General features: G+C 50.2%; 1 protein-coding gene across 2 annotated transcripts in view; it reads left to right on the top strand.

Moving 5' to 3' along the window:
- ASTN2 (astrotactin 2) overlaps positions 1–21,934 on the top strand; it is a 314,079-nt gene that overhangs the window by 83,904 nt on the left and 208,241 nt on the right. For both annotated transcript variants that reach the window (XM_065035950.1, XM_065035949.1), the window contains exons 4-5: positions 12,395–12,544; positions 20,061–20,168. In XM_065035950.1, the coding sequence (XP_064892022.1) occupies positions 12,395–12,544; positions 20,061–20,168 (258 nt within the window). The remainder of the gene's footprint in view (positions 1–12,394; positions 12,545–20,060; positions 20,169–21,934) is intronic.

Consider the following 21,934-nt stretch of genomic DNA (forward strand, 5'->3'; position numbering starts at 1 on the left):
TCTGTCCGTCAGGTGCTGTTTGAGGGGGTTTGGCCCCTGGTCCATTGCAGGCAGCACCGCTGCATCCCCAGGTGAGACACGTTATCTGCACAGAGATGAAGTTAGTACATGAAAGCAGATAAAAGTCCAGCAAGCCTGAATGTGGGGTTACCCTCAAGTTCCCTGGCAAGAAGACTTTGCCGATCCAAATCTCCTAAGGATGGGTGAGGAGCCGAAAATAGATGTCAGACTTGAAAATGGAGTATCTGCAATTCCAGTCCTGCAACAAAGGATCCATCTTTATTTTCTCAGTTTCTTTCATGTTCAAAAAAAAGGACTTTTCAAGCGAGCCTTCGTGCTGGCTTCACAGACTCTGCAGTCTGGGTATGGCCTCCAAGTCTAGACAGGAGACAGGACTTATTACCGATGATACCGATGATTAATACCGTAGGCATATCAAAGGTGTGCTTGTGCAGTCATCTTGAATTCATATCTCCTGGACTTTTTTCTCACCTGCTGCGTTAACTTCGGTAAACCTCTGAAGTTTTTCTTACTTAATCCATAGATGCTTTTCTCTGCAGTGATAGCGAGAGGTTTTTGAGCAGGCCTGAAAATGGCCCAGTACCTCACGAGAACCTGGAGATGTAGATCCAGCTCTGCTCTGTGACTGGCTGCTTTGGTAATCCTGGTCATGTCACTTAACGGTCCAGTCATCATCTGTGAGTTGGAGAGGGGAGCCAAGCAGCATTCTAGAGGTGTGATTTGTGATAAATGCATGAAGCCTGCTCTGTCTTGGAGGTGAGATGTAAAGACAGGGCCAGAGGTGATGCCTTTGTAAGGTGTAAAGTGATGGTGTTCTTCTCCATGACAGAGACAGGAGAGCCCATGGGCAGCAGGAGAGAGATAACCAGCCTGATGTTTCCATCCTTGAAGGAATGTCCCCACATGGCTGGCTGTGACAGGGACACATCCCCTCCCTGGTGCCCACACCACTGTGCCAATGCTGGAGCCGCTATCTGCATCCTGGATAGGTAGATGCAGTGCCACCCTGAATCTGAGCATTAACCAGGCTTTTCGAGCCTTTAATAAATAATATGATAGCTTAACGTTCGCTGGGGCTGGAAGCTAAAATGGGACAATACGTCAGGACAGTATCTGATGTGTCTTAGGGCTCTTGTCTTCTTTTCAGTGATCTGATGGGATCGTGACCCTCTTTGTCCGTGATCAGCTTTTTCCAGCTCTAATCCCCTCCAACTCCTTGTGTAATTTACAGAGACCTTTGAAAATGTATGTTCATGTCGCTTGCTCCTGGAAAGTGGTTTTTAGCAGTCTGCTATTCCTGGCTGAAAAACCCGGCTGCAAATTTCAGCTTTAAAGAAATAGAAAAACAAAAAAAGAGGCCCAACAGGGTAGGAATCAAGTCCCAGTTCAGGAAAGCATTTAATCATATGCATAGCTGGTGTCTCTAGTTATCAGAGAAATTAAACATGTCTTTAAGTCCAACATGCTTAATTCCAACTGATTTGAGTGCATTAATGGAGAGAATAGGGGCCCCAGTTGCAGAAGTTACAATGGATATGCCACTGGGTCTTTCAGTTCTATAGTGATGCCAGCTCTGACTTCAATGTTGATTTGGAGATGTCCACACCTGCCTGGGAAATGCTTTGCTTTCCAGAGAGATAAACACAGGCATAATTAATATATTAATTGCCTTTTGAGCTCTGGAGAGCTGCCAGGCTGGAGTTTTAGGTTTGGTTTTGATCATTTTATCACACTGGACTGGTTGCTTCCATCCAAAATTTGGGTTGTCCCCATCAACATGGAGCAAGGCAATTATGGTCTCTTGGCCTGATGGTCCTGTGGGACACACTCCCCCTCCATTACACCCAAAAAGAAAGTGGCCTAAGGCAGCACCATAGATGTGTGTGAGCCTGCCCAGGAGGTGAGACCCATGTCCAATGTGTCTGCAGTGATAGGTCAGAAGGGATGGGGAAGCTGGTGGTCTCCTTTGGTTCTGCATCTCCCTGGACAAGGGAGGTGCTGTGCTGCCATATGCTTAACAACTGATTAAGATTTAAACACCTCTCAGGCTGGTCAGGGCTCTTCTTGGCTGTTGAGAAAAGGCTAGTAGGTTGGATTTCTTGACATGGTTTTCTTGGTTTTCTCCCCACTCTTTGCAGCATTGCACTCATAATTTCACAAGACAGGGGAGGGAAGAAGCAGATGAAAAAACCGCTTCTGATGGTGCCATAGGGAGTGGAAGAGAAAAGGGGTGTTGTAATGTGCCAGCGTTTTGCTGAGCATCCCATAGGGATGGTGGTTTCCTGGAGTCTCGCTGGTTTGTCCCCACGTTGCAAGGCTTGGGCTGGTCTCATGGCAGTGCTGTGCGATATACCATGCGAGAAGCAGTGTCCTTGGTCACCCTCTTTACCAGCCACCACTGGGTGACTTGTGGCTCCTCAACTCAGCAACGGCTCTTTCAGCCTGGGCTTTTGCTGGGTTGCGTGGGCTGCTGATGCCTGGTGGAGATGTCCTGGCAGATTTGTGTGCAGGTGTCCTGATTCCCCAGGTGTCCAGAGTGCTTTTTATTCAGGCAAAAATCACAAGCTAACAGAAGATAAGCTGTGAAGTTTTGGCTGTCCAAGGAAAACAAGCCATCGGGAACTATATTTATATAAACGCCAGGTGCGCATTGTTGATCACTTTGTGCATCACTATAAATGTTTGATAAAGCACTACATTATTTAAGGCCTAGCTGGGTTGTAGGCCAGTTGTTAACCGGGATTAACTTTGATATGTTTTTTTTTTTAAAACTTTTTTTTTTTTTTTTTTTAAATTTTCTGATGCAAAACCTAAAAAAATAATATGGTGGCTGTTTATTCCCCTTGGGAGACCTTGAGGGATCTCAGATATTCTCCTCTCTCCTAAGTTTCCGTGCTGGGTTGCATCTTGCTACCTTGTGTGCAATGAAGAGGACATGGGAGAGCTTCAGCTCCATGGTGTCAGCATGGAGCAAAAACCTGCCACCGGCTCCTGAAGTCAGGCTGACCAGAAGATGGTGTGGGATGAAGGAGAACATCCCAACTTTCTCCATTTCTGCTGGAAATACAGAGATGTGGGTGGTCAGGATGTGTGGCTCGGAGCTGAGGCTGCTTCAGGTCTTGTTGCCTGCATGAGAGCGATGGGTTTTTCTTGGTACATGGTAACTTGGTGCATCTTCACCTTGGCTTTTAGTGGCATTGTGGCTCCACATATGAGAGTCTCTCTGTCTTGGGCTGATGTGTTTTATGGGGAGGGGAACAGGCGGGCAGCTGCTTCACCAGCTCTCTGCATGTCCTCTTCCTACCGGTCGTGTTTTACCTGGCTACGGCACCGAGACAGTTAGTTTTGTCAGCTGGCTCCTAAGAAAGATGGATTGAGGCTGGGCACCTGCTCTGATATTAGGTCTGCAGGCACCTTTCAGCCCCATTTATCATTAGGCAGCGACCTACCCAAAGGACCAGCGGGAGAAGAAACTTATTAACAAGGTGCTTCAAATCAATCCTTTCTGACGGCCCCGCTGAGTTACAGCGTTTGCTGCGACTCGTCCTGTGGGTCTGTACTCAGCCTCGCTCCTTGGCCTGCATGGCTTGGCATTGGTTTGCTGCTGATAACCTGGGCTCTTCAGGCGGTTCCATCAGCTCCAGGTCTTCTTATGAGCCAAAAAGCTGCTGCTCGGCTCCTTCTTTGTTGCTTGCACCCGTGTGCTTCTCACTGTGGGAGGTGGTTGGTCCCTGCTGCTGCAGATGGGGTTGTTTTGGTGGTGTTTGGACCAGGGGTGTCTGGCTGGAGCTTCTTGGCCCCATTGCAATATGGGTTTTTGGTGGCTTGCCTCCAGGTTAACTTTGCTTCCTTGTTCTCTCCGGCATGTGGCACAGAGTTGCCAGTACCAGGAAAGGTGTCACCGTGCCTGAGGGGCAAAGGAAATGCTATTTCTAACTGGCAAATTCATTCTGATGAGCTGTGAGGTGTGTTGTGGTTGAGGCTGGAGAAGGGGCCATGATGCCCTGTTTCCCACCCGCATTTGCTGTTCCCAGAGCCTGTGCCCATCACCGGGGTGCTGGTACTTGCTTGCACTCACCCCCCTCCTGCTTTATATATGGCAAAGTGCTGCTGTCTCTGGGTCCATCCTCCAGCGCAGGCTCCTCAGGCAGGAGCAAGATGAGGCTTCCTCCTACCCTTGGTGGGTCCCCATCCCAGCTGGATCCCTGGAGCAGGTTTTCTCCCGTTTTTGCAGAGTTTTGGAGATATGCCGAGGTCAGTGCTGTGCTTTCTCTGTGCTTTCCTCCACGCAACATTAGCCCAGGCTGCTCCATGTGCCCATTAGCACCAAATCGAGAAGCTTCCTCTTGAGTGTTCTTATTTAACTTTCCAATTACTTTATAACTTGCAGAGCATTAGCTGCTACTGAGGGTCTGCCTATCTTCCCTATTCCTCTCTGCATAAGTGAAAAAGTTATGATATCTCATAAAAAAGTAAGTTAAGGGTTTTATTGGAGCAGAGAAGGTGGGAAGCGGAGTCTCTGGAGGTCTGCACCTTCTTAGTGCTGGGGCAGGGAGCGATGGAGCAGGCTTCACGGGGCAGCATCCCATGGCCAAAGGCTTTTTCTTCCAGAAGAAATGGGATAAAGAGAGAAATGCTGTGTACACATTAGGGGTGAGCTGTGCTGGAGAAGTCTTTCCTTCATGGAAGAGCTGAGGCTTCCCTGGTCAGAAACAGCTCCTGGGAAGGTTGAACACAGCTGGCAGCAGCCCAAGGAGCGCAGAGACCCTTCTGCTTTTGAAAGATGCTGGTGATGCAGAGGTGGCAGGCAGAGCCAGGGACCGTTGGACCGCGGCTCGTAAATGTTTGATCTTTTGTGATGTGTTTATAATTCTATTGCGTTATCTTAATTACCAACATGGGAAGTCGGGACTGTGGCTGGAGGAAGGGAAGACAGGTAGAAAGGCAGGGAAAGGGTGACGAATAACTCACTGCCTCTGTCAACGGGGACGCGATTGTGGTCGGAGTTGGAAGCGATGCTATTAATACAATGCTTATTCATTTCCTATAATAAAAAAAAAAAATGGAAGTGCTTTGCAATTACCCAATTCCGAACGAAATTAACATTCCGTGGCATTTTCCAGTAAATGGTTAGTTTGCACACATGAGTGGAGGCAATTAGCTGGGAAGCGGTTGAGCGCCGTGACTGGAGAGAGGATGAAGAAGGGTCAGGGCAACTGTTGCTGGGAGGGACCTGCTGTGGGCTCTGGCCCTGGATGCTCCTTCCTGGGGGGCTGGAGGTTCCAGCAGGTCCTGCTGGTTTTAGGAGCAGCTCACCTGGCTGCAGCAAGGGCCGGAGCTTCAGATGTTATCTCCTGCTTTCTATAGATGGGGGGAATGGAAAAGCAAAGAGTGGATGTGGGGTCAGAGGGTTGTGGGGTGCCCTGGTGCTCCCGAGGTCCTCGTCCCCACTGTGGAACCCCAAACCCCCACATGTCTCCATCCCCCTCCCATGCTGCAGCCCAGCTTTTTCTACATCTGCTCTTCCCCATCACACACATTGAGCTTTATTAAAAACCAATGGAGACGTTTTTCTTTCAAATTTGTTAAACTACTGAAAACTTCTGATCCTATCAGGGTATTTTTTTTCCCCTGCCTCATGCCAGATAAGGGCTGTGCTGGCTCCAAGCCCAGAGCTGAGGGTGGTGGGGAACGGGGTAGGGAAACAGTCATCTCATGAATATATGAAGGAGGAAAATACATTTGTTCAGTTTCTTTCGAAGGAGACATCGTGAATAAAACTTTCTCTCTTCTGCTACCCTCCCCCTCCAATTTGCAATTGAAATCAGATTTTTACGTATAAAAATCTATTTTTGTAACAAGAGATTTATTAACATATATAATAATCTACCAATATATTAATACCCATGTTAAAAAAAAAGTATGTTTTCTGTTTTAAAACCCAACAAAAAGGGCCAGGAGAGAAAATAAAAAAAAAAGTCAAGATGGAATACAAGCCTGTTTTCAAAAATGCTCCCGGGTTCCCATATCGCTCTGTTGCTGCATCTGAAAACCCCTCTGTGTAGAAGAGCTTCTGGGAGAGAGATTGATCCTCCCTCGCACCGCGCTGGCAGGCTGGGCTGGGGGCCAGCGCCGGCGGAGCGCGCCGTGCCGCGTAAATCATTTCCCCCGGTGGGTTCGCCTGAGGATGCTTTGGAGATGTATGCGTTGCAGAAGGCGCTTGGTGCCCTGATGTACGGGTATGTGGGTTATTTGTGCTTTGTTTTGATTTTTTTCTTTTTTTTTTAATGTATATATATCTGTCTCCCCTGAGTTGCTTGCGTAGTGCAGGCAATAGACTCCTGGTGTTCTTGGCCAGGCTGTGCCTGCGTGTGCCATATGGCCCAAACAGGTGGAGAGCAGGGGACCGATGGGGACAGTCTTGGTTGAGAGATGGTAGAGGGGTTTGGTGGCTGGAGAAGGTGACGGAGAGGTGAAGTTCTCAGTATTTCTCACGTCATTGCCATATCCACCACTCTCTGTGGCAGGACATCGCTGTCCAGATGCGCTTTCTTCCCCAATATGTGTGAAGCTGTTGTCCAACTCTGTCTCACTGTCATCACAGAAAGCATTGGTGTAATGACTTAATTTTATGCTGGTAAAGCTCTCTCCTTCCTGGAGTTTAGCACCTTCAGTGTGGCACTGTTGAAAATCTGTCCGCATCCCGGTTTCACAACAAACGCCATTGCTTATTTCATGCTTCGAAAAGCAACAAGCGCCCATTATTTAGAGCCGGTGAGAAAACAGGGTTTCTACCATGTGAAAAACTTCCAGTGTTGTGAAATCTATGCTCATCCCAAGTAGAATTGGAAAGTTAATTTCTTGAAATACTTTGTAGAATAGAAATTTCCAAAATACTCATCCAGAAACATCAAAATGTGCTTATTGAAACTCAAGGGTTTGATTTGGAGGAGACAATTATAATGTTATTAAACTGTGTTACGCATAGCTGACGTTTATGTGGCGCGTTATGGATGCGACGTTGCGTTACGTTTTTTGAGCCAGCGTCAGTGATCCCCAGGAGAGCACCCTCCCTGTGCATGGAGAAAGCTGATTATTGGAGAAAGCCTGGCAGCGGTGAGTGACAGAGCAGGAGATGGAGCTGGTGTCCGAGATGACGGAGCTGTGGCCCCAGGTGCCGTCATGAGTCCGTGCACAGATCAGGAGGTAAAAATTCTACCAGCCTCGACTTCTAATTGCACCCAAACTTTTTCATTTAATCCTTGATTGAGTTTGACGTGTTCTGGCGAAACACTTTGATTCCAGCGAAGCAGCTTGCGCAGTCGAGCAGCTCTTGAGCTGCTCTGCGAGTTGCTCCTCTCTCCAAAACTCCAGAAGCATTTTAACCACTGGTAATGTTGAGGAATCGATAACTCGCTCTTTGGCACTCAGAAATCAGAGAGGGATGTGAAAATCAGTTGCTTAAAGAACTGTTTTTTTCTTTAACTCTTCTTTTTGCTCAATGCGTAGCATGGGAAACCCTAATAGAAGCTGCTGTTGCCTTTCCAGCCCTTTCCCTGCAGTGGCAGGAGTGCAGATGTTGTGGCTGGAGGAGAGGAATGGTTGTGGCTCCAGGGACCGAAACTTTAAACCAGACACTGGGAGACACGGGAAAGCTGGCACCCTTGCAGACCCTAAGCCTCACCGCTCTGTTGTAATAAGCTGCAAATTCCAGGTTGTGGGACCATCCAGCTCATTGCAAGGCGTTGAGCCTGGTTTGGGGAGGAGCTGTGTGTCATCGAGAGGGCTGCCAGGTCCTGGGTGGCTGTGGGGACTCTGTGGGCTGCAGGAGCTTTGGCTGAGGGCCACTCTCCAGCATGTGCTACAGCTGCTCCATTGGGGTCCTTCAAGGCCACGTCTGAAGACACTTGAATATTTTTCCCAGGTAACAAGTGATAGGATGAGAGGAAACTCAAATTGGACAAGGGGAGGTTGAGGTTGGGTCTTGGGAACAATTTCTTCCTGGAAAGGGCTGTCAGGCATTGGAAAAGGCTGCCCAGGGCAGTGGTGGAGTCACCATCCCTGGAGGTGTTGAACAGATGCAGAGATGAGGTTCTCAGGGACATGGGTTAGTGCCCATGTCTGGGCTGGGGCAATGGTTGGACTCGATCATGAAGATCTCTTCCAACCAAAACGATTCTATATCTCAGTGAGGTTGAGGGCTTGTTCCCAAGGGCTATGGGATGCTTTTATTGTCACTGTCTCCATCCCAGCTTACAAGGCTCTGCTGGCAGAAAACGGTGCGCAGTCCAAGGGGTTTGGCAATTTCTCGTCCCTTGTGCCAGACCCTTGGTGATGTCCTGGGATGGCAGAGGCACCATCCAAGTGTAACCAGTGGAGGAACACAACTGGTGTATCTCTCAGATATGGGATGCAGGTATGGGCTTGTGGGTGGCTGCACTGATCCTAACCTGGGACTGCGTTTTGGAGAATCCCTCCTGACCACTGAAGCTGGTGAGATACTGGTTTTGGTATCTTCCCAGAACAACCCCCATAGCCAGCCTGTGTGTCAGGACAGGTATGACTCTGCTGGTTGTGCTGGGATTCCTGTGAGGGCTGGAACAAATGCTGCCACTTCCCATCTCTGTTGCAATGTATTTTTACCCAAGTATCACTCATATTGTTCAGTTGATGCCTTTTTTTTCCTGTTGTTGTAATTTTTAAGCCAAGCAACATATTTCCCCACTGCAATTTGTACCAGCAAAAAGGAAGGAAGGGAGGAAGAGAGGCTATTGGTATGAATTGTTTTGTGGGAGACGTGCAAATGAATAGGGGAGCCATAAGGAGAGCAAATCACTTTCAAAATAACGTATGGGGGTGGACAGGAGGGAGGTGTATGAAGGGAACATGTAATATGCTTTACAAAGGTACAGTGACCTTCAGCTGCGTCCTTAAATTGCTGCTGGAGTTGGAAGCTGATTTTGCAGAGGCTGGAGAGCCTTGTGCTTCCTCTGCTTCAGTTTGTTCCTGTGGTTGTTACGCTGTCAAAAGCCCTTGATATAGGACGGGGTGAGATTGAGATCATCATGTTGTGCCAAACCCCGGGGTGGATCTCACCACCTCTGCCAGGCTGGAGAAACTCTCAGCGTGGTGACGAAGATGTGAGCTCAATAGCCTGGATGGTTTTATCTCCTGGAAACCAGGGGTGGGAGAGAAGGCAGTTTGGCAAGCTTTGCTCAAGGAGGGGACGGTCCCATCGCCTCTAAATCTGCGTTGTGTTCGACTGCATCAAGTGTTTCGACTGCAGTGTGCGGGTCCCATGGCAGCACCGGGAGCCAACAACTGAGCTGAGGTTTGGCCCAGGAAGGACCCGCAGGGCAGAGCTGGGGTGCTGAGGCATCCTAGTGCGTGTTCCCCTCCTTTCCTGAACTATTAAAACCTCTGTGGGTGAGGAGAATGCCAAGCACACATGTAGCACAGGGCAGTGCGTGTGTGTGAACTTGTGTTTGCCCTGCAGTTGTGTCACTCTGGAGGTGTTTAAAAGGCATATAGATGAGGTTCTTAGGGACGTGGTTTAGTGCTAGAGGTCGGTTGTGGTTGGACTGGATGATCTTGATGGTCTCTTCCAGACAAAATGATTCTGTGATTCTGTGCCCACGGAGGCATCGGTCCAGCAGGGGTTTCCCGAACTGGGCTTTCCAGGCTCAGATGGTTGGTGGTAGAACACCCCAGGGGGCAAAGCCCAGGTAGCAGTTTGCAGAGGACTGTGTCTCTTTTATGGGTGTGGTGGACACCCTAATAGTCAGCAGGGTCCCAGCAGTCCTGGTGAGTGCTGTGATCATTGCATTATGGTGCAGTGATTTCTTCTCCCTATTTTACTCAGGAAGGGTCAGTCCTTCCTTTCATCCTTGATCCCTGATACTTGTCAATTGAAGCCCAGCTACCTTTTGTTTGTCAGTGAAAGTTTTCTCCACGGTGATCATGTTGAGTTCCACTTGCTGAGATCATGTTGACAAGGGGTTTGTTTGTTTGTTTGTGGGCTTTTTTTGTTTGGTTGGTTATGTTTGTTTGTTTTTCTTTCTTGGCCTGAAACCCCTGAGCTCAGGGGCACTAAGAAACTAATGATGTGCTGACGCACACGAGTTGCGCAGAGCAGAGAGCTTTTTGCTCTCGTTCCTGGAAAATAAGTATTTCTAACATCACCACAAATAACCAGCAACTGCAGGGACCCTCTCCCCACCAAGGCAATGCTCCCCCGCAGCTTTTGGCTTTTGCTCCACTGTTGAGTGCAGGAGCAGATGCCTCTGGATGGATGTGCTGAGCGCGGTGGCCAGATGGGTACAATCACCGTGGTACTGATTACTCCCATCAGCCGAGCAGGGACCACGAGAGAGCTGTGACCTCTCTGCGTTTCATCACTGGCTGACTGCATGGCCCCCTCCCTCTCCCCTCCCGCGCTCTCCTTCTGGCCTCCTTTCGGTAAATAAGCCTCAGCCGCGCTGTTCCCGAGCTCCCTGCTCCACTTGCACACGTTATATATCGCACAGCCCCGGGGTTCAAATAACTTGCCATCTGTTCGTGGGGAGGCCCTGCTACGCTTGCTCCTGGGTGAAGGAGCTGCGGGGACGGGCTTCCCCCCGCAGACGCAGGGGGATGCTGAGCTGTGCTGGTGTTGTGCAGCATCGTTTCCCAGCACCTCGGGGGAGCCCTGCAAAAGGGGCTGGACCTGTGCTGTTGGGGTGGGACTGGGTGCTCTTCGGAGACCTTTCCCTCCTCTTGATATTTTGTTTTCCCCCTCTGCAATGCTGTAGGATCTGGCTGTGCCTGACATAAATGCAGAGGGCTTTGGGGAGCTCTGCTTTTGATCTGTGGTGCTCCTGGTGTGGAATAAATGGAAAATGTAACATAGGTGGTCTCTTAGGCCACCCTCTCTCTGGAGCTCTCCTGAAATAGTTCCCACCTTCGGTGCTTACGCAGGCAGTGGGTTGGATCCTCGTCTCCCCATCGCCCGGTGTGACGGATCCTCTCCCAATGCGCCTGCGCCCACAGCAGCCGGTCTGCGCTCCCCTCCCTGCAGCGTGGGTGGCTGTTGGAGGAGTCTGCTGCAGACTCCGCATTTAAGTTAAATCCTTGTCTAGAATTACAAATGCCTTGTCCTGCATGGCCACCTTCTCATTTCGCACTCAAGTGGCCCCTGCTACATGCTGCAAAGTCCATGATTTAGAGCAGTTATGCATCCCGAGCTCACCGGGTGCTCCGTACAGATCTGATGTGTCTCTGGACCAGGGTGGTGGTGTGATGCATCTCCCAGGCAGGCTGGGCATCTCCAGGGTGGTCACTTACCGCTCATCTGAGTGGGATGTGGAGTGGCTGTGGAGCCGGTGGTCCCTTCCAGCCCCACATGGACGTGCTATGGGTGGGGTCAGGTTTGGGAGCTAATCAGGGGGACTTTGTGACTCCTGAAGTGGAGACAAGGATAGAGGTTATGTTCTGCTAATGAGTTTATTCAAGGAGCTGACAGAGGCCAAACTGTTTGTTAAACCTGGGAGACCTCTGTGGTCTGCCAGACGACAAACCTTTTGATCCTGAATTTCATCTTTGCTCTTTGTGAGTTGTTTCATGATCTCCCATAACTGCCTGTTTTGTGGGTGCGTGGCGAGTTTCTTAGAACAATTCTGGTCTGCTGTGTTTTTTTAGGGCATTACTGGATAAGGGGGTGTGTGAGAGCAAGGAGGGGAGTTGCTTAAGCATCAGCTGGCTGTGGTGTGCTGTGGGGTGGTGCAAAAAGCTGTTTCCTGAGCTCAGGAGCTGTTGGCCAGCATGTGGGTGCAGCCCCTGGAAGACCCCGGGGATTCGTGCAGCAGCTCAGGGCCTGCCCGGACTGGCTGTACATCCTTGACCTGGTCTCACCCCAGCCTTGTCCATCGCTCTGTAACCCCAAACTTGCCTGGCAGAAAGTACCTGACCCCCCAAAATCCTACCAAGCCTTGGGTACAACTCCGAGCTCCTGGGGTAGAGTTCAACTTGACCCAAAAGCAGCTCAGTGTCTGGGGGGTTCTGTTTTGAACCCTTCAGGCTGTAACTTGGATAAGGGCAGGACGCTTCCATGTGCCCCATGTGCACATGGGGGAAGATGCAGGGAATAATCCAAAATGCTGGAAAGCAGTGTGAAAAATGCAGTTTCTGTAAACTCAATTTTCTAAGCTCTGTGGCTTTGGTAACACTTGGAAAGTTCTGGATGGGTCCCCGTGGGTGACATCGATGGGTCTTGGCAGAGCTCCTGCCCCAGGAGCCTCCTGCTCACGCTGTTCTTTGCTCGGAGGGGATTGTGTGGGCAGTGGGGATGTGGTGGCCCAGTCCTCTCTTAACCACAGTCCCTTTGCTGGTGTTGCAGCTCCCGAGGTGACACAGGAGACGGTGGAGTCCCTGATGCAGAAGTTCAAGGAGAGCTTCCGCACCAACACGCCCATCGAGATCGGGCAGCTCCAGCCCGCGCTGCGCAGCACGTCCATAGGGAGACGGAAACGCCGCAGCCGGCCCCGAGGTAGGTTGTGCTGCGGTCACCGGCTGCTCTGCCGGCACCCTGGATTTGTCTGGGGATGAAGGCAGGAGCTCCTCACCCTCGCTGCTGAGTATGGGGATGCCAGAGCTCTGATGTGATGGGGTGAAGAGGGACGAGCCCCCATCAGCATCCTCTGGGTGATCTGAGGGAGGTGCTGGGGACTGCACCCCCCCTGGGGGTTTATTGAGGGTCTCTGCTAGCTGCCCTGGCTAACTGAGGTTTGGTGGGAGTGAAATGCACTTTCTTGGCCAGTTTTTATATTGGAGGAAGGGGTGAAGTTCATTTTGGGTGTAACTTGCATCACTGAGACCTCTCTTTATTGTGCTTTCCCAGTGCTTGGGGTATTTTGGGCTATATTTTTAGGGGCCTCTCAGAGGGTGAGAGCAGCATTTCATGGCTCTAAAGCCTGCACTGTGCAAAAGTGAGCTGGAGGGATCCCGGGTTTTATTTGTAGCCGTGATGGCGATTGTCACCTGCACTGGGGCAACCGGAGGAGTTTGGCTGGAGCAGCCCCAGGAGAAGGAATGGTCCTTGTGTTGTATCTCAGGAAGGGAAACTGCCTCCTCCTATTGCTATTAGTGCTTAAATCAGTAATGGCTGAGGGCTAAGCGGTGAGTGCCGAGGGTCTGCAGAGGGTTTGGGCCCAGATTTCCAACTGGGGAGGAGGAGGAGGCGTCAGGGTCGCTCCAGGGATGATGGACAGGGGGGTCCCTTGGCCACGGTCCCCCCTGCGTACTGTGGGTCTCTGTGGCAGTGCCAGGAACAGGGAAGGAAATACTTTCCTTTCTGTTTACTGTTGGTTTTGTTTTTCATTTATTTATGAGTCTGAAATGCGATCTTTTATTCTGGATACATTTTCCTGCAATACAGGCCTGGAGAGGGCTTTTTTTTATTATAGCTCTGCCTATAAATTATTCATTTAGTGTGAAGAAAATGTTCTGACTCCTTAACTGGTTTAAATTATTTGGTTTGTTTTCTAGTAGTTATTCAAATACATATATCTGGGTTGTGCATGTGTGTGGGTGCTCTGAGGTCCACAGCGACTGCCTTGATGAAGTTCCCTGACTCTCTGCTCCTGCCTCATTTTTTTTTTTCTAGTTTTTATTTCACTTTTAAATCACCTGAAGGCAAGAGGTTTTCTGGTCACTAATGGAGTAAGTCAATTAATCCTCACAGCCCAGCTTAGGAGGAGACGTGATGCCCGGCTGCAGGCAGAGCCTCTGGCTGCATGGGAGCAGAGTGTGGCCCTGAACCGGCCTGGCTTGTCCCCAATCTCTGGGGACACGTACCCTGCATCTCCCACCTCCCTGGGCTGGAGCTTGTCCACCTCCCTGCAAATCCTCATCTGCACTGTACCAGAGCATCCCATAAAGCAGGAGGAGATCTTCCCCACCCTCACCCCATCACCACCATCCCCCAGGATCCCTCTGCCCATCGGTGGGAACAGTCAGTGGACACCAGGACAAGAGAACCCTTTGTTACCCTCCATTTCTGCCCAGGCTTTTGTTTGTTCCCTGTGAGGGTTGGAGACCAGCTCATACCCAACATCTCTGCTGGGGATGGGGAGCTGAATTTCTCCTCTGCTTGATAAACCACTGATGGTGCTCAGCGAGGCATCTCTCCTTCAAGTGTCTCTGCTTACAGGACCCCTTGCTGACACACCCTAGAAAAACATTTTGAGGTCTTAATTATGAGAAATGAGTGAGCAGCCCCTCAAAAGCAAGCTAGGTCCAGCATCTCCAGTGGCCATCTGACTCCCCACAGCCCCATCCCGTCCTCATCTCCTTTTAATTGAAATTACATTTTGCTTGTGAAGGCCGTGGTGCTGAGGCCCCATCCACGCCTCTCCCTGCTCCTCTCCCGTGCCGGAGGTTTTGTTTTTACAGCCTGCGGTTAATTGTCCCTCCGGCGGGCGAGCGGTTGGAGTGCTATCCAACATTAAGGTTAAACGATGATATCACAACTCACGATGTTTGCATTTTACATCCAATTGCAAACATAAACCCTTCGCCTCATTAATCCTTTGCAATCCGTGGGATTTTTTTTTTTCTCTCCTCCTAAATGAAATTATCCATTTGGGATGCATTTATTTCCTCCTAACAGCCGTGTGACAGTTCCACTGATGGAGTTTGCATCCAACTTTGTTACTGGGTAGTGACAAGTCAGCCTGACGGATGCATGTGTGTAATTATTTTCTCGTGGTTCGATTTAATTAATGTTTAACCTCATCAGAGCCCTGCAGCTGGAACACTCTCCCTGCAGGAACTGTGCACAGCTAAAGGGTTTTCTCCTTTATGGAAAGGCTCCCACTATCCTGCATGGGATAAACCAACCCAGAATCTGAACAAGCCACCACCCCAGCCCAACAAAACCAAATCTGGGATAAGCTTTGCTTTGCTTCGCTTCCCCGCACTAAGTGTGTTTAAACTGCTGCCTATTGCTTGTCATTAAACCTGATTCTGCACTAAGTGTTTGTAGCAGCTCTGGGAAAGGTCATATATTGCTGAGAAGATAGACTTAAAAAATACACAAATCGCACACCACCCTGTCCATTTACAGTACCATATAACTTTATTTTGTCTAATGCCTTTTTCATACAAACTTTCTCCCCAAACACTTTTATCCAGTGAAGTGCATTTAGAGTTTATGAATAATAGAGGGAAAGGGAGGATGAGAAGAGCCGAGGTGCAGGAGGGGAGGGCAGGAAGGAGGATGTCTCTGCTGAGGGCTGGGAACGATGCTGTGTCCCAGAAGGTCTGGATTTACTGCTTCCCAAAAATGCAGCCAGGCTGGTACCCAGAGCATCCCAACCTGACTGTGTGGGAGTGGGGCTTAAACTGGGAAGTGATGCCCGAGGGAGGTGGTGGTGGAGGGAGGGAGGATGCGGGTTTGGCTGATGGAGCACCCGATGCACCCACCCCAGGGGCTGGGTGGGACTTTGGAGCCTTTGAGGGTGTTCGGTTTGTGCAGAGAGGGGGTCTGGTGCCCTCTCCTGGGGCAGGCCTTTAAAAGCACCCTGGCTTTGAGGATAAATGAGCCGTTAATAGGTCCTTCTGCCTGAGTTGGGGGTCTGCTGTCGGTCAGGGCTGAGAATTCTTGTGTTTTGGAGGTCTTGGCTGTGCTATAACTCACCCAAAGTTACCCCAGGTAGAGGAGCCTCAGCTCAGCTGGGCTCACCTGTGGTCCGGGCTTTGCTTTTTGTTCCACCTCACCCATTTGTCTATCCCCCATGGAGCATCACATTTTGCTGGTGAGGCTGTTTTGGACTTCAGCTGGGAGCCTTCGCTTCATTCGAGTCAAAGCATCACATCCAGCTCCTTGGTGAAAACAGAACCCTTCACCACTATGCAGAGGCTGGGATCAGAGTGCTCCCAGTTTTCTGTGATGGGCGCCGTGGGGCCAGCGCCGTGTTGGTGAACCACCCACCCTGATGTGGGTTTTTTGGGTGTTGGCAGAAGGAGAAGGGAAGATCAATGAGGAGGAAGAATTTTTGTTGGCCAAAGCCAGTGTGTGTGTGTCCCTGCTGCAACGACAAACCGGAGCAGAATGCTGCACTTTTTAAAGGGCTTTTATTTCTTTTTCCCGTTTTGTTGTTGTTGGCTGGATAGATTTCCAAGTAAAATGTTTACATTTTTTTTCCCTTCCCTAAAATTGCATCTGATTTACCATTCTCTGGCCACATTTGTTTTTTTCAGTTGTTTGGTGCTCTTTTGGGGGTAAATTTAATTAAACTGAATGTTTCCACTTAGCTGATTGTATAGTTCTGCATTGCCTGGCCAGCCCTTGGTGCATGGACCTTGCTGGGAGGATGGTGAGGGGAACTCCTCATCTGTTTTTACTGGGAAACCTGGGAACAAAGGGGTTTGTTGAGCACCCAGCAGACTGCGGTGCACAGGGCGAGCGAGTGTGCGGGTGGAGAGAACCGAACACAGTCGAACAGGGAGGTTGTGGGTCTTTAATGCTGTGGTTTTACAGGGTCTGGCCCTTTTCTAGAGGGGTGTGATGCAGAAAATGCCTTTGCATTGACTGCAGGACATGGACATGCTGAGTGACACCATGGGGACAAATATGAGCTGCTACTTCTGTTATAACATTCAGCTTGGGGGATCACTCTGACCTCAGACAGGGTCTATCCAAAAAGCTCTCATTACTTATTTCTTTATTTTAACTCTGTGTTGATTTGTTTTGCATCCATTTTGCTTTCCTGAGAAGCTCGGTAACCTCCTGGCTTTGGGGAAGGCATTTAAAATGTCAGGTTTGCTTTTAATTTTTAGATGATGGAAATGCACCTTTTAAAAAATACACATGGCTTTAGCTAACGGGAAGTCTTTGGGGATCGCAGAGCCTCTAATTCCTGAATTTTATTTCTTTAGTCCCAATTCAGCATTAACTCTCCCATCTTTAATTACAGCATAATGAGAGGTGTTTGCCTTGGCACCCCGCCCTTGCTCCCGGCTAAATTAGTGTCGGGCTCAAAACCAGCACCCTGCCCCAGCACGTGGCTGAGCTGCGATCTATTTGAACGGATTAACGAGCTTGTAAATCTGCAAACAGGATTAGAGGCAAGAGCATCTTCCTTGAGCTCCCCCTCCTCGCCCCCACTGCCTGGTCCCTGTGGGGCAGGAGGCGGGGGTGCGGATGAGGAAGGGGAGCTTTGGTTTTTTAAATACCAGGAGTAAACTGAGTGTAAAGGGCATGTAGCTCCCTGGGGGAGTCACTGCAGAGGACTGCAGGTGTGTTATGTGTACCCAGTGCTGTGAAGCTGCTGTTTCCCCATCCTCGCTCTTTAAGCATCTTATTCTGCTTTGTTATCAGTTGTGGCAATTAGGATCTCTTTTTCTGTTACTTGGTGGTTTTCTCCCCCTTTTTAAAGACAAAGGAGTGCTGACCAGGCAGGCCTGCTTGGCTTTAGTGGGGTGGTCTCCCTGCTCATCCTCATTGGTAGCTGCACGTGGGTGCTCTTTGCCGTGAGCATCCTCATTGCCGTGCCCTGGCGAGTAACCTGCTGGTGGAGCTGGTGCAGGAGGCATTGCCCCAAGTGCGAGAATCTCACAGAGATGCTTTGGCAAGATTTTGGGCACAGTTAAACATGAAATCAGACTCACAGCAAGATCAGTCAAGAATTAGCACTCCTGCATTCAACAGGCTGACTCAGCTGGCCTTTGGGACCCCCAAAACCACCGCCAACGTGCGTTCTGGCATCCTCTATAGCGTGAAGGGCTAAAAGCACATCCCTCACAGCCGTTTCTCTGCCTGGACTCGTGTTTCCATGCTGACCTCTGCCACCGCGTGTTGGGTCAGAGGAGACGTTTCCGCTGTGGGCTGGGGAACTGCTCTGGGTCTCCCGACTCCTGTATTCATACGTCCTGCGCAGTGCTGGGTAATCAGAAAATGCAATATCGCTGTCACCAGCTCTCTGAAGACATCCAGCCTGAGTAATTTAACATGTCAGCGCCATCCATCACCCAGACGCAGCCAGCACACAAACGCGGAGCGGCCGGAGGGGGCTGGGATGGCGGCTGGTGGAGCAGCTGCTGCCTGGTCATGTCAGTGCGGTGCGAGAGGGGAGCGAACTCTGGAGATCGCTGCCCCTGGCCACCCCCAGCCACCTGCCTGCCCAAAGCCACCAGGTCTGGCTCAGGGGAAGGTGGGAAAGGGACAGTGTGATAGAATCACAGGATCATTTGGTTGGAAAAGACCCTCAAGATCACCGAGTCTAACCATTATCCCAACCCTAGCGCTAACCCATGTCCCTGAGAACTTCATCTCTGTCTGTCCAACCCCTCCAGGGATGGTGACTCCAGCACTGCCCTGGGCAGCCTGTTCCAATGCCCCACAGCCCTTTGGGGAAGAAATTGTTCCCCAGATCCAACCTCAACCTCCCCTGGCGCAACTTGAGGCCGTTTCCTCTGCTCCTGGCGCTTGTTCCTGGGGAGCAGAGCTGACCCCCCCCGGCTCCAAGCTCCTTTCAGGCAGTTCAGAGATCAGAAGGTCTCCCCTCAGCTCCTGTTCTCCAGGCTGAACGCCCCCAATTGCGCTGCCTGTGTGGCCAGCGGAGCTGGTTCTGCTGAGCTCCCATAGCTGGTGTCTCTCCCATCCCTGGTGTTCTCTGCTTGGCAGGACAAGGGACGTGCTGCAGAGCTGCTGCCCTGGCTGGTTGCCCAAGGGCCTGCATTAGAAGTGCAGGTTAATTAAGATTTTCCTTGCTGATGTGAATAAGCTTTATTGGTTTTACCACTGGGCTGTGCTCTTCCAAACCCCAGTCCCTAGCTGTGTCCTGAAGTCAGATATTTGCTGTGGTATGGGGGTCCAAAGAGCGGCTGATGGTGGGTTGTGGTTTGGGGTTGTGAGTCTATACCCCCCCACAAGACCCCATGTCCAAACACTAAATGCTGCTCTGTGCAAGCCCTGACCCCTCCTGCTGCTTTCAGGAGGAAAGTAGCAGTTGGAGCCTTTTCCTACACCCACATTGAGACGCCCCCAGAGGTGCTGCAGGGACGGGTCAGGGCACGGACAGGGCAGGAGCCACGTGCCGAGCTCTCGGCGTCCCTGCGGCTCCTGCCAGCCGCCTCTCATTGCGGTGATTAAGGATTTCAGAGGGCAGAAGGCACTGCTCGTTTTCTGTTCTCCTGCCAAGAAGTGGGGAAATTGTACTTCTGCCTAGAATAAAGGATTTTTTAAAAACAGTAAAATATTTTAATGGCAGTTTAAAGGGCCACTGTCAACCCCCAGAGGCCTCTTTGCTTTAAACTCTGCAAAGATTGAACAACTTCTGCCAGTTAGAGTCTGTGTTGCTTTTTAAGCATCCATCACTCCTTGGTGGGTCTGGCAGCTCTTCCAGCATCCTGCACCAGTTCCAGCATCCCACACCAGTTCCAGCTCTGGGAGAGAGATGCTGGGTAAACTGGGGGCCAGCCCTGCTCCTTGCCATGGCTATTGGTACCAGCTGCTGTGGGGATGGATGCTGCTGGCCGTCACAGTAAGCTGGGGGGACAGATGGGCCAAACTGGGTGCCGAGGGAGGGACGATGGACCCTCGCCAAGCAGTGGGGTCCTGAGTGCCCCCATGGCCCCGAGTGCTGTATTCCCCCTACACTGCTTGTCTCTGCTGGGTTTGCTTTGAAGCAAACACCTAAAACTCACCGTACTTCACCACATAGGTGTCCTTGGGGAGAGCAGCTTCTCCGTTCAGTGGTTTTCTTTGTAAATATATTGCAATGCATTTGTAAAATACGTTCCTGGGGGAAGAAAGCATCTTCTTACATTCACATCACAATTGGCACCATGGGGTCTTGATTCCTGATGAGGGCAATGAGGAGCCAGTGGAATAATGAGTGGCAGAAGTCCCCTGTTTTTTGTGGTCACCCCCAGCATAGCCCCTGGTCCAGGAGGGGTGGATAGCGGCCAAATCCGTCACCTCTGCCCAGGAGCTCCCGGCTCCCCCCGCTGCATCGCATCCCAGCAGACAGGGCTGATTTTTTCTTCTCTGTTGCTTGCAGGTGGGATTGGGTTCGGACGTGCCAAAGGAAATTCTGGCTCCGAGGCAGACGATGAAACCCAGCTAACCTTCTACACCGAGCAGTATCGGAGCCGGAGACGAAGCAAAGGTACAACATGATATAGGTACCACTGATGCACATGGGTGTAAGAGGAAAAAAGTGGTTGAGCACTTTGACTGTTTCCTTGAGTGATGCTGTCTGATGCCGTGTGAGTCCAGGTATGAACCGTGACGCCATTCTGTAGTGGTAAGGACATCCCAAGATGTGCTGTTTGTGCGATGCAGCACCAGCCATAAGGAGTGATGTTGCTGAGGCTCTGGGTTTCTTTGATGGTTTCTGGTGTCATGTACCTTACACATGTGTTGGAATTTCACTAAAGCTGTGCTGGCCTGTGGTCACTGTGTCTGTCATTGTCCTGGCACCAGTGCAGCTCTCAGGGATGGCCACCTTAGCAGTTTTTTGCACCAAACTCCTGTTTTCTGCCCTTTATTTCCCATGCAAAGCATCCATCAGACAGAAATTTCCCAGCCTTCCTCTCGGCACAAAGTCAATTAAAAGGAACAAATTCAAAATGAGGGCTGGGGCAGGGATTTGTTGACCGGCATCCCTTCAGGCTTTTTTGTGAGTTAGAGGAGCTGAGAAACTGAAATATCATCTGCAGTTTGAAATTAGTGTCTACGTTTCCTCCGGTCGCATCACGCTGGATCGTTTTTGTTCAGGACCCTCGGACCAAGCTCTTTGGTGGATGCCAGGGCGATCCTCGCTGCTGCGTTTGAAAAGTCGCTGTCAGGAAATAACTACGCTGGGAAGAAGCAATTTGGAAATTGCACAGTGGGTCTGTTCCCTCCATTTGTTTCGTGCATTAAGGCGGCATGGGCAGAGCGCAGCACGCCAAGAGATGCCTGCGCCCGCCGCGGCAAACGTGGCCCCATTTGTTTCAATGATTAGACATTCCGATAAACGCTCGCAACGTGTTTATTTGAATGTGAAATTACCTCAACACCTCTGATCAGCTTGATGATTGCATGTGGGAATAAACACACAGATGCACAGGGGTGTATCACATTTGTTCCTGCTGAAAGGCAGGGCATTCTGTTTTTTTTTTTTTCTTTTCCGTGTGTTTTAGTACCACCAGAAATTCTCACCGAGTTTCAAATGAGCTTTTGATGAGAAGCAGGGAGAGAATTTGTGGGTTAAAGTTACCTGTTGCAGTACAAATGTAGCTGTGTTAAGGAGAAAGCGATTTGCAAGAGAAGGAAGAAGTTGATTGTATTGCAAACAGGAGCAAAAATGGTCCCAAGAAGTTGGTGTCACAGGGGGAAAATTTCCCATGTACTGGAGTAATTTTTTTCAGTAGCTTATTCTGAAATACTGGGCTGGGTGAAAGTACTTTGGACAAGTTGCTGAAGTTTGGGTATTTTTCAGCTACCACAAGGGAAGGGGGAGATGGTGCGTGAGCAAGGTGTGGAAAACTGTTTTAATGAGAAGCAGATAAATCTTTGCTTTCCCACTGCTTGATGCCATTCACCGCGTGGTCAAGTGTTCTGTCAGTCTCTCAAAACACTCTCCTGCTGTATGCCAGGTATAAAGGTATTCTTACTGACATAAACGTTGGCTTTGGGTTGTTTGTTTAAGCTTCCTTGTAGGGCAAATATAAAGGAGTAGATAAACGGGAAGAATTGCTTTCTTTTCTTTTGAATAAGCTGTTGTTCACTTGGCTGCTTTGATGGCCGGGTTTGAAGGGTGTTCGGGAGGAAGAGCTGCCTCATGCGGCTGCACAGAGCCGGCTGTTAGATCTACGTTAGCGTTTGAGTGATGCTGCGAGAACCTGGTTTGTTCATGTTCGGCGGTGGCGAAACGAGGGAATTGTCTTG

Source organism: Columba livia, chromosome 19, assembly GCF_036013475.1.
Source record: "Columba livia isolate bColLiv1 breed racing homer chromosome 19, bColLiv1.pat.W.v2, whole genome shotgun sequence".
In the NCBI taxonomy this organism is placed as follows: domain Eukaryota; kingdom Metazoa; phylum Chordata; class Aves; order Columbiformes; family Columbidae; genus Columba; species Columba livia.